Below are 12,948 nucleotides of genomic sequence, written 5' to 3' on the forward strand. Positions count from 1 at the left end.
GGGTTTCACCGTGTTAGCCAGGATGGTCTCGCTCTCCTGACCTCGTGATCCGCCCATCTCAGACTCCCAGAGTGCTGAGATTACAGGCATGAGCCATCAGGCCTGGCCAACTCTGGCTTTTTTAAAAAAATGAACTCTTATCCGCATTCTTCTCCTTTTTCCTCCCCTCTCCCCAGGTACACAAACTATCACTCCCAAAAGAAATAACAAATTTGTTTAAAATAAATCCTCATAAATACACTAAGTAGATGCTTAATTCACTAATTTTAAATACATTTTAATAAACATTGATTTAGATGAATGAAGCCCAGCTTTCCTTTGGGCTTGGTTTGAGCCTCTCCCACAAGAGCGGATTCATGCTAGGTCTGAAGAGCTAAAAGCAAGCCAGTGGGCTGTCGTAAAGTCCTGCACAGCCACCAGGCAGTGTTTGATTTTACCATCATTTAAAAAACTTGCTTTTATTAAAACATGCTTTTTGTTCATCTGGATTTTTTTTAACCAAGATAGTCTTCATCTCTTTCAGTAAAAAGAAACTACAATTACCCTCTATTAAAGCATTATAAAGGAGCAAATGAAAGTAATTAAGGTTTTATTAAGGACTTTTTATTAAACTAATCATTGCTCATGAATATGGATAATATCAAGGAAAAGAGCCATTCTGTGCCTGAAATAAAAATAAACTATATTTTAAATGTCTTTAGTGTATGTAAATGTCTTCTCAATTAAACTTTCAAAATTATGTTTGGAACAGCAATAATTTTACACTGATGAAGGAAAGCTATTGGATGGAAATAATGAAAGATGCTAGTAAAACAAATTTATCACAGATTATAATCTGGAAGGCATTAGCATATTTTCATCAGGTAAACTTAAATTTTCTAGTGACCATCAACCAAAATATTAAACCATTTTTCATATTATCCTCAGATATAAACAAACAGGGTAATTTGTTATGGATGCTGAAAACTGGTGTGAATTCAATCAGTTTTATAGTTTTTCCTCAAATTGAAAGTTTAGTATTACCTGGGTTAATTTAGAATTATCAGGGAGTTAATATAAGAAAATTACCCAAGTGAAGCACCAGAGATAAGCCTTTTAATACAAAACAGATTAATATGTTTCAGTTCTATAAATTTTTCTCTACTAGCTAAAAGTAGAATTTCTGTAGATTCAAAGTAAACCCACTGAAATAACATTTTTCTATTCTCGTTTGGATTTATTATTTGTGAAATTACATCTTGCATCTGCTGTTTTATTTTTTCTAGGCATGACGTCATTTTGCTAACACTATAATACTTACAGAACGTTCGACGCTTAGAGCACATGGTATCCTATAAGGTCATACCATCCAGCTGTTATTTTTTATTTTTCTTTAGTGCCTGTTTGGTGAACACTCGTGTGTGTCAGGGCGTATTCTGTATGCCAGGGATTCTGTAGCTCTGTGTGTTCTGCATACGATGGGCATTCAGCAAGTGTCTGCTTTCATTTTATGCCTGGGACCCTGTTGGAGGATGGAACTGTGAGCAAATGACAGAATGAGTTAGTGTTGAGGTTGCTGCTGAAATTAAATAGGAGATCTGACCGCAAGCATCTAGGAAGGTAGATTAGACTGATCCAGGAAAGCCTCTCTGAGTTTAGCACATTTAAGGTGACGTGAATGGAAGAGGGATTAGCCATGGAAAGATCTAGGCAAGAATGTTCCAGAATGAGGCAGCAGCAAGTCCAGGGATCTGGGACACAAAGGAGCTTATGTGTTCAAGAAGAAACAGGCTATTTTGGCTGGAGCATAGTGACTAGAGCTATGTGGTACCTTGGCCACCAGCACAGGAATTTTTTGTTTTCTTCACTGATGTCTCCATTCCACGTCCAACAGAACCATGCGCATGTAGTAGGTCTTCAATATTATGGAATGGATAAATGAATGAATAAATGTGATTCAAGATGAATATAGAGATTTAGAGAAAGGCCTGATCATGAGCCTACCATAAGAAGTTTAATTTTATTTTGAGCATAACAGGTTGTTTTTGAAGGGATATGTAGTAGACTGAATAATGCCCCTACCCTCCAAGAAAAGCCCACGCTCTAATTCCCAGAGCCTATAAATGTTACTTTTCATGGTGAAAGGGACTTTGCAAGTATGATTAACATAGGAGGGCTTCATATGGGGAGATTGTCCTGGATTATCCAGGTGGGCTCAATGTGATCAGAGTGCCCTTATGAGAGGGAGGTGGGAGGGTCAGAATCCAGGAAGGAGATGTGATGATGGAAGTCAAAGTCAGAGGGATGTAAGATCTCAAGCCAAGGGATGCGATGCAGGCAGCCCCCAGGAGCTTGACAAGATGAGGAAGCACATCCTCCCCAGGATCCTCTGGAAGGAGCCAGCCCTGCCAGCCCATTTCAAACTCCAGACCTCCCGAACCTATACATTTGTGTTTTTCAAGCCCCTGTGTAGAGATTTGTTAAGGCAGCAATTGGAAATAAGAGCAGGATTATTCCAAATTAAAGAAAGTGTTGGGTCACTTATTGAATTGCAAACATGAAGAATGATACACTTTTAAAAATTAAATGCTTGTCACTTAAAATGCATTTTAAATTTAGTTACAAAGTGTAGCTGGATCATCCTTGCTATATCTTGTATACTCTCCTATTGGAATTTGGAAGGAATAAGGGAACAAGTGGATTTAGGTAAGAGAGGAGTAAGAATTAAAGTGTAGTAGAAAGGCAAGAGGGAAAAATGAGTCCATCCATTGTAGAAAGGCAAAGGGATAGGAAAGTGAAGCCAAGAGAAGAAAGCAACAGAGAGAGTAGGAGCTTCATAGGAAAGGGACACTATATTGTCTATTGCTGCGTAACAGATTCCTCCACAATTTAGCAGCTTAAAATGACCAACATTTATGTCGCCCACTGTGTAAGTGTGAGGAGTACAAGCAGGAGCCACAGATTTTGTGGTCCTGGCTCGGGGTCTCTCACGAGGCTGCAGTCATTCGAAGGCTTGATTGGGGTTGGAAAATCCACTTCCAAAATTTTGGCTGAAAGCCCTAGTTTTTGTATAAGGCTGCCTGAGGGTCATGATGCCTTGACAGTTGGCTTCCCCTCAAATAACAATCTGAGAGAGGGCTTGGAGGGAGCCACAAGGCCTTTTTAATGACCTAGTCTCAAGGCACAGTCACTTCCACCATGTTTCATTGATCACAAATGAGTCGCTAAATGGAATCCCCACGCATGGAGAGAAGGATTAGGCTTCACCATTTGAAGGAAATGTCCAAGAATTTGTGGACATATTTTAAACCTCTATGGAAAAGGGGAGGGAGGAGTGAAGTAAAAGTTGGAGCAAAAAATTTATTTTCCATTTGTTCAGAGGATGCCTAGATACGTCCAGTTCTCTCCACTAATCTCTCTCCCATCAGTCAAGACGTGTGTGTGCGCGTGTGTGTGTGCGCATGCATGTGTGTGTGTGTGTAGCAGGAAAGATGTGGAATTCCCAGTTGTTTCCCGCTTTTACTTCTGCCGGATAATGTAAGTCTTAATCTCAGTTGTCTCCAGAAACTGCTGCTTCTATACTTAAACCTATCTCATGTCCAGATAATCTAACCAAAACTCAAAATTTTGAGGACCCTCTGCAGCTGGTTTGCTGAATTCCCCCTCAAGAAAATCTGCCATGTTACATCCACTTTACCAAGACTTCATCCAGAGGTGATAAAGTGGTTCGATAGAGATTCATTGCAGTTGTAATGAGTTCAGGAAGCATTGTGCATTGCAGTTATAAATTAAGATAGAAGGTTCAGAGATATGGATCAAGTACTGTGATCAGTTCACTGGAATGTGACTCGCAGATGGAGACAGCCTGGAAAGGTGGAATGAATGTGAACTTCTGTTTGTGCATGATTCTGAATTAGGTTATACTAATTAATGAATTAATGGGAAAGGTGAAGGAGATAGAACAGCCTATGAAAAGATAACCCAGACTGCATTTGCCTTTCTATTCCTTCACTTCTTCTCAGATACTAGATTTGGCCTTTAGGTTTTCTTGGATTTCCTTCCTCCCTTTCCCTGTCTTTTCTGTTTGTAAGAAAACAGTAAAAATAGCTGTATTCTCATAGAAAGCCTTTAGATTCTCATGTTCATTGCATGTAAAAATGCAAAGATTTCTCTTTGCTATTTTGTTTGTTTGTTTGTTTTCATGAGACAGTCTTGCTCTGTCACCCAGGCTGGAGTGCAGTGGCATGATCTTGACTTACTACAACCCTCATCTCCCAAGTTCAAGCAATTCTCCTGCCCCAGACTCCCGAGTAGCTGGGATTACAGGCACATGCCACCACGCCCAGCTACTTTTTGTATTTTTAGTAGAGATTTACTTTCACCATGTTGGCCAGGCTGGTCTCGAACTCTGACCTCGTGATCCACCCGCCTGGCCTCCCAAAGTGCTGGGATTACAGGCGTGAGCCACCGTGCCCAGCCTGCCATTTAGTTTTTAAAGGATATATACTGTACAGCAAAATATGTCACCCATATTTTAAAACATTTACAAGCCTCAATGTTTAGATATTGGTATTTTAAGTCTGGATTTGGGAATGAAAAAAATGCACATTTTGTTCCTGTATTTTTGCATTGTATGTTTAGAAGAGCAGACACAAATGCATTAGCATGATATTCCTGAAAGTTATCCTCAAATACTGGGGTAGATACTAATTTCTTTTTAATGTACTATTTAATACTGCAAAATCAATTATTTTACTCTAAAAATAACATTTTTGTGAGGCTGGAAATGATTGAAGGAAGTTATTTTGATGATTTAGATTACCAAAATTTGGTAAAATGTTTCTCATTGGATGAATAAGCAACTTTGTATTTTATTTAAAACAAGATAAATGTATATGTTAATATTCCTAGTATTTCAAATCAGTCCAAATCAGAATACATTCTGTGCACCTTCTGTGTACCATTGAGCACTTTTGTGTACTTGATTTAGGATACTAATGGCAATACAAGCACAAACAAAAGTGTATATAAAATGGTCAAATTCACTAAAGCACGGGTAGACAAAATTTTTCTGTAAGGGGACAGTTTTTAAATTATTTATGGTTTGTGGGCTGTACAGTCTCTGTCACTAATACCCAGCAATCCCTTCATAGGACAAAAGCAGATGTAGAAAATTTAGAAATGAACAGACATGGCTGTGCTTCAATAAAAATTTATTCATAAAAAAAGACAAGCTAGATTTGCCTTCACGTTAACCCCCTGTACCGAAGGATTGTTTTATGCATGCCAGGCACTAAAAACATTTTGTTTTCTTTGCATTCACTCAAATAAAATTTCCAGTAAATGTTATTTCTAAAGACAGTTGAGTTTGCCTCTGTAGTCACATTTTTATTGAACTTTATAGTCACTTTATTTTTATAGTCACTTATTTAGTTATTAACAGTCAGATTTGTATTATTAATGTCCTTGGATAGTTCAACATGTGCAATGCAAGGAACCAGTAAAACAAATTTTAGAAATAAATATGTTCTGTTTGTTCTATTCTTAACACAGTAGATGGAACAAAATCCCATTTCTTTAGAATATATTGAAAGCTCGTTAAAAATATAAGCTAGAAGTTCTATTTCTAAAGACAACTATGTATTTTATTTCTAATATCTGTGGTGATGGTACCTGTTTAGGTTGAGAGTGTATACAGGCTTTCTTTCAAAGAGAAATAGAATTTTATTCTCTGTTTCTTTTTTTCTTTATGCATACTGTTCTAACAAAAAAAGAATAATTATTTAAAAGCATTTTCAAATGATGTTATAATATATATGCAATTTTATGACCTTTTCTAGAATATCTCCTTTTAAAAAATATTTAAAAGCCTAAAGCATTCTATTTGTCCTTAACATTTTGCATTGCTCTGCCTGCATGAATTACTGTGATGCTGTGTCCATTGCGGACATGCCCTCTTCTTCTCACCTCTCCCTTTGTCATTACTGAAGGAGGAACATTCTATAGGTCCTCCATGAACATTGCTTTCAGAGAAAAGCTGACAAAACTGTCACAGGGGGCAACAGTTTAAATTGCTTGTTGAGCCAGTTGTCATCTGATGTGATGCTGGATTCTGATAAGGTCCTACCCATGGTAGCTGGTTGTTTATGAAAGCATTTAGCTTTCATGGCAACCACATGTGCACACTGAGGTCTTCAGTAAAACAAAGATGCTCTACTAGTCCATTTCAAATAACTTTCACATCTCTTTGGTCTTGGTTAGAATTTAGCAACATGGGTCCATTGTATTAAAATGGAACAAAAGCGTTATTGGTAGCCTCAGTTCAATCAGACCTCTCAACTTTGATTATGCACCATGAGGAAATAAACATACTGGTGTCACAGTTCTTCTGCTCACTCATCAGATTTTTCACAGAATGCTGTTAATGGGTTCACACAAATGTTCTAAAATCAAGAGTACGCTCTAGGATGTGTGTCCACAGTATCTTCATCCTTCCTGCCAGTGCCATTAACTCAAATAAGGAAGACAGTTTTGAGATGAGAGAAACTCGTGGCCACCCAAAAGCTCTTTTTGTGTGTCTCTTGCAGGAGTCCTTTGGAACCTTTCCTCATGCGATGCACTCAAAATGCCAATCATCCAGGATGCCCTGGCAGTACTGACCAACGCAGTGATTATCCCTCACTCAGGCTGGGAAAATTCGCCTCTTCAGGATGATCGGAAAATACAGCTGCATTCATCACAGGTGCTGCGTAATGCCACCGGGTGCCTAAGGTCAGTCCTGTGTCACGAGTGCCTCCTCCCACCATCTTCCCCTGGTCAGACACTGTCTCTTTCCATAGCTTTAATGGCTCTTTTACTGAGGATCAGACCATTCTGAAAAGATGAATGTTTATGTGGCAACGGAGTGTAAGAAGTTGATTTTAAAAGTTTCTAACTAGGTAATAAAGACATATAGGTATCTTTCTCTACCTAATCAATGTTAGATTTATTTCACATGATTTCTTAGATCTAAAGTGAAAAACAAACATTTTTCTTCCAACCCCAAATAAGTCATTTTCTTTGGCCGAAAACAGTAGTTCTCGGTAATTTCATATTATGTCATGCATATAGCACAACCAGGCAGGCTGACTGGTTGGGCAGAGTTCATAACAGATACATAGGGATCTGGTTAACTGTCGCAAGTAGCTCTTCTTAAAAATATTCTTCTTTTAAAAATTCTCTGTAAGAATCTATAATTCTTAGAAATAGCTCTTTAATAAGGCCTGTTATATTAAATGGTTTTTTAAATAATAAAAGTAGCAAATGTGTTGTAATTCTCTCCTGATACATTTTTCACAGAAATCATCCCCCAGGAATCTATTGAGATTTCTTAAAATCAACTTTATGTCTTGTTTAATTTTTGCTCATAGGAAGGAAAGTAGTTATCAAGATATAATTCTTCTAAACTCTAGGACTCTGCTCCCCAAAGTGTACTTTGTACCAAAGTTGCAAATCTCTGCTGGATGAGGTTGCTGGGATAGCGACACAAGGGGTGATTAAAAACACCTCGCCAAATAATCTGTATTTTGAAAGTAAAACATACAGGGTTGCTTTAGTTGGAATGGTTCAAAGCTGCCATTTCTCCTACAGTTGATCAGTTTCTAGGTATAACAACCAGTCTCTACTGAGAAGGAACAAAATCACTTCAGTGGTATTAATAATCATCATCTCATGAATATTCATCACAGTGCTCTCAGCCTCCAGTCTTAAGAGGCGGTGTGTGTTTGTGTGAATGTGTGTGCACAGAGCAAGATAAGAGCCTGCCTCCACGAATATCTACAAGCCCTCATGGGCAGGAGTGGGAATCCTTTGACAATTCTGCTTTTCATCCGAGTCATGAAATCATGAATATTTGACATGATTTCTCTGGATAAGTACTACCATATGCCTATCCATATCTGAATATCTGAAACCCTCTACTGAGGAATCCATTTCATAACCCCTTAAATTCTGTTATCCTTTAGAAAATGTCTGTCCCACCAGAAGAGATGTAGCTACCCCAAAGCTAAAATTGTAGGCACTTCTGAACTCCCATGCCTGATTTTTTTCAATTTCACTTATTCGCTACTATTTAAAAGTGTTTTTCCCTTGCTAGCATTCCCTACTTTCAGAGTGTCCGGGCCCATAGTGAAGACTGCAGAAGGAACTGTCTCAGAAGCGATTGTAGAAGTGTAATCAAGAAGGACCTGCTTAGCTCTGTCTGTTAAAATGCTCTCTGATTAATATAGTAGCATAAGTATGTCTTCATGGTGTTTCAGAGGGTGTAAGCTACCGCCTTTATGAAAGTACATTTGACATCCTTTGATGAAAAAGTAGATGAAGAAGCTAGACCAGTGTAGGCTCACGAGTCCCCTTTACACATCATCTGGCTGAGTTTAGGGTCTGGGTTGTGGTGCCAGAGTACAGTTTGGTGAGACCAGAATGGCTCCCCATCCCTGTCTCTTCCCACCTACAGTAGCTTGACACTTGCTGCTGCTTCTGCTGCTGGCTGGGAGTGACCACATAATAGGAAGCAAAAAATGATGCTGTCCGTATCATGATAGAAGGCTTGAGATTTACATTCTTCATTCTTCCAACAAAGCCAAGATCGTTATTCACATTCATGAAATGACATCCTGTGCTGCTTCTGCCTTGCAGCTGTTTTATCCCAGGAGTGTTTGCTGATCACCTGCCGTGTGCTGGGGAGGGCTAAGGAGGCCGAGAGAGGGCAGCCTCTGCCCTGCAGAATCTCATGACTGAGTGGAAGAAATGGCACTCACCCAGTAAGCCCCAGCACAACTGCCTAGTGGCAATTTAGTGTTATGATCATGGCAGTACAGGAGGAAAAACTGGTGAGAAAGTGACAGCCAGGTGTGGTCAAAAAAGGCCTGAAGGGTCAGGTGAGATTGGGCTGAGCATAGAAATGATGCACTGGGAAAGCGTCTCAGAGGGCAGTAGTGGCCAGCACTGGCTACCCAGTGCTGAAAGGAGTCCTGTAGGGGAGTTTGAGATGCACCATCAATAAAGACTAGATTTTAAAGAAAAATTAAAGTAACTGTTATTATTCATAAAATCCCTGTCTCCCAGCAGCCTGAACGTTCCACTTCAGATACATTGTTAATTCTCCTATGCATCGTAAGCCCAGTGAGCTCATCTGTAGTAAGTCGTGAAGCCAGGACTGGAGCCACATCCTGACTATGGTTTCAGACCATCCCCAGCGTGCCACACAGAGAGGAAATACAAAGTTAGGGGATAGGAGACTGCTAACAGATCTGTGCTTAAAACAATACACAACCACCACCAACTGCTGACAGGGCAACACTTGCCTCTCTGTTGGTTCCTTAAGTTTGCTTCCAGAGATAAATGGAGTGGCATCCACGTGGCCAACATCATTTGGTTTTTAAATGCCAGTGGTCTTCTCCCTCTCGCTTCTTTCTTTCTTCAAATTCTTCCCTGCTAGGGCCTACGGAGTGCTTGGGTACCTTAGCTAGTGTTAACCACTCAGCCCAATGCAAGTCTCTTCTCTTGACCTCCACTTTTAATGTTCACGTGGACAACTAGAGCTATGGGCGCCTTCTTGTGTTTTAAGATAAGACTATATTTTAAGGCATATTCTAGATAATAAAGTTGACATTGTTTTTCCGGTACTCGGACTCCTTTCTTCTTTTGCCAATGACTTTAAGATGAGTTGATATTTTTGGTTTGCTTCTGTAGCTATTGTTTCAGGAAAATATAAAGAAAATAAAACGTCCAAAAAAATAAAACTCTTTTCCTAGAATACTATTTCCTAAATTAGTGTAGCTTGGAAATCCAGCAGAAGGAGCATGCAGTAGGTAAAACTAAATTCATCAGGTCATTATTGAAAATCATTACTCTTGATTTTTGTTCCGAGCAGGATTCAAACTTGTTTATGTGATTTCAGGGTGGGGAGCCAAGGTTAAGAATTTAAGGAATTACTATTTTTAAAGAGGTCATCTTTTCATTTTTTGGAAAAAAAAATTATGAATGCAAATTATATTGCTTGTAAATGTCCAAAAGCTTATTAGAGATAAATTTAAGTCAGTAAAATATGCCTAAGTCTTAGCCAGAACCTGACAAGCTGACACTATTCTGTCTTTAGACAATTTCATGCAGGCTTAACAGGCTCTGTCCAGTTTCTCAGGCTTTCTTCTAGGCAGTGGATATTGTACCAATATAGGTGGCTGTCCCCACTTCATGCCCCAGTGCCACCCCATTCCCTACCACCTCCAGGTCCCAGACTAGTGAAGGAGGCACATACACAAGGAGCATTCTAAAGAGAGGAGACACTTGCTTTGCCTTCTCTAGAAAGGAATGGAAAATCTTCATGGGAAGCTATATCATGTTGACATAGCAAAAATTTAAGCACATACGAAATATAAAATGAAAAGTTAATTCCCTTAGTCATTTTTCATTTGAAATTCATTTGGAGACAAGAAATCGAATTTTTAAAAAGCAGATCTATCTATGTGTTCCTGGAGTATCTTTCTGTCACTGAGGAAAAAGGATAGAAATGGGAAAAAATGTCTTAAATTTTGCTGGAGGCCTGAGTTCATAAGGATGATGGCAGCTAGACTGGGAGAGGCCCAGCGGCATGGGGAGGTGGGGTTGTGGGGGTTCGAGCTGTGTGTGATCAGAAGGGAAGGGCTTCATCTCTAAGCTCTGACTCCCCTGCCTCTTCCCCACCGCCCCCAATCCCAGGCACACTAACGCTCCCTTCTTCATTTCTTCCCCTTTGCTAGTTGTTCCTTTTCCTCCAATTCTGCCAGATTCAAGCATCCATTTTTAACAATAAAATTTTAAAATATGGCCCCGAACAAATGTGACAAAATGTTGGAGAGGCTTAGGAGGTAAGAATAAGTGAGGTTATTTTGTTAGTCATCTCTGTTTCACTTTATGATTAAGGAGTCCTCAAAGGAAATGAATTTCATATAGACTGAGGTTCAGACCTTGAGATCAGTTCATTTTTGCACTCATTGTTCTTTCCTTGCACATCATGTGATCAAATCCATCTCTAACCCAAGGCCGCTATAATCATCACCTTCAACCAAAAACATGTGTTGAGGGACCATGGCCTGAACGCTAACCAGGGAACATGAAGCTAGCTCCACTCTGGACAAGCTCATGGTGGCTGAAGTCACTGTGGTGTGTTGAATAAATCTTCCCCCAAAATTCTTATCTACCCAGAACCTCAGAATGTGACCTTATTTGGAAATGGGATCTTTGCAGATATAATTAGTTAATGAAGATCAGGTCATACTAGATAAAGGTGGGCCCTAAATCCAGTGAATGGCATGTTATAAAAAGAGGACATATGCACAGAGAGACACACAGGGAAGAAGGCCTTGTGAAGACAAAGGCAGAGATTGGAGTGTTGCAGCCACAAGTCAGGGATAAGTAAGAATTGCTGCAACACCAGGAGCTAGGAAGAGGCAGGGAAGGAATTTTCCCAAGAGCCTTCAGAGAGAGCACAGCCCTGCTGGCACCTTGATTTTAGACTGCTGGCCTCTAGAACTGTGAGATAATAAATTTCTGTTGTTTTAAGCCACCCAGTTTGTGGTACTCTGTTCTGACAGCCTAGGAATCTATTATGGTTGCTCCAATAAGAAAATAAGAGAGGGGCTGCTAAGCTAGGAAGCCAGGGAGCCACCTGAGGATGCAGCACTGAGAAGAGGAGGAGGTAGACAACCCAGAGATGCTGCCTGTCCCCGAACAGTGCCCACACACTCAACAAACAACCCAGATCGGAGATGTTTTTCTGTTTTTCTCTGTGCACAAGGCCATTCCCCTCTGTAGCTTAGCTACAAAACCAAACACTACCTGTAGCAGAATTGAGTTCTGCAAGCCAAGATGTGGCTGTCTCGGCCAAAGAAGGTTCTAATATAACCTCTTGACTGGGTGGCCATGAAATGAGGGTCTCCCCACACACAGATCTGATTTCTGTGTGTTCTGCTCTCATTTATGAGCCAACCTTTCCTTTTCCTCCCGACATTAAACTAGCTTCTGAACATTGCATGGATTTTTCTGATACTATGGACAGCCAGAAGTCATTTGAGGTTCTTAAGCAGGGGATGTGACACCATATCAGTATCACTTAAGGATGTCGACTCTAGCAGCTATGTACAGACCTGATGCTTTCTGGATTTTTCTGTGAAACGTGACTGCATTTCCCATTTAAAATATCACCAGTCAATATCCTAAAGATCCCGTCATGGCCATTGTCATCGTTTCAGGGTGAACTGTGGGTAAAAGCTTGCAGAGCATTCTTTTTTACCCTTTAATCTAGCAGCTAGCTCAATAAAACAACTGTGATCTGCACTCCTGTGTAGTCGCATTATATTTAGTCATGGATACTTAGGACTTTATCTCCAGCTGAAGTATGTGCATGAGGCTGGCTGGCTAACTTCCACAGCTCATTTCCTGGTGCCGCTGAGTCGTTTATTTATTTTTATTATTCTATTCCCACTTCAGTATCTTGTCCTAAAGGCCAACAATATACAACCCTAATTTTTTCCATCTATCTTTATGTACATAAGAATGTTATTAAGCCCATCAAAATATCTGCACTGTGCCTTTACTTGCGATTATAATTAAACTCAGACCCTCAATTAGTCATTTTAACCCATATAATGGATGAGCGCTTGGTCCCACGGTGCCTCTAATTCTCGAGTGACCTTGAGAAAAGCCCCTTCACAAAGTAATGTTAATGATAATCACACTCTGGCTGCAAAGCTCCACGGACGTTTATTTTCTGTGGTCTACTCTTGCATTAGCTACAGGTAAGAAGAGGAATTATTATTGTTTTTATGTTAAGTTCAGTTGGCTGCCAATATTATTCATCTATTAAAAAGAATCTTTTGGAGAAAGTGTTTTTAAAGTGTTGTATCATAAGCCCCAAACTAGCTCATCCCAGTCTTGGCCAGGGATGAGGGG

The 12,948-nt window shown here is 39.8% G+C and overlaps 1 protein-coding gene across 4 annotated transcripts in view; it reads left to right on the top strand.

Moving 5' to 3' along the window:
• CTNND2 (catenin (cadherin-associated protein), delta 2) overlaps positions 1 to 12,948 on the top strand; it is a 935,009-nt gene that overhangs the window by 740,055 nt on the left and 182,006 nt on the right. For all 4 annotated transcript variants that reach the window (XM_011951767.1, XM_011951770.1, XM_011951769.1 and 1 more), the window contains one exon: positions 6,567 to 6,750. In XM_011951767.1, the coding sequence (XP_011807157.1) occupies positions 6,567 to 6,750 (184 nt within the window). The remainder of the gene's footprint in view (positions 1 to 6,566; positions 6,751 to 12,948) is intronic.

This window comes from Colobus angolensis, unplaced genomic scaffold (genome assembly GCF_000951035.1).
Source record: "Colobus angolensis palliatus isolate OR3802 unplaced genomic scaffold, Cang.pa_1.0 Scaffold327, whole genome shotgun sequence".
In the NCBI taxonomy this organism is placed as follows: domain Eukaryota; kingdom Metazoa; phylum Chordata; class Mammalia; order Primates; family Cercopithecidae; genus Colobus; species Colobus angolensis.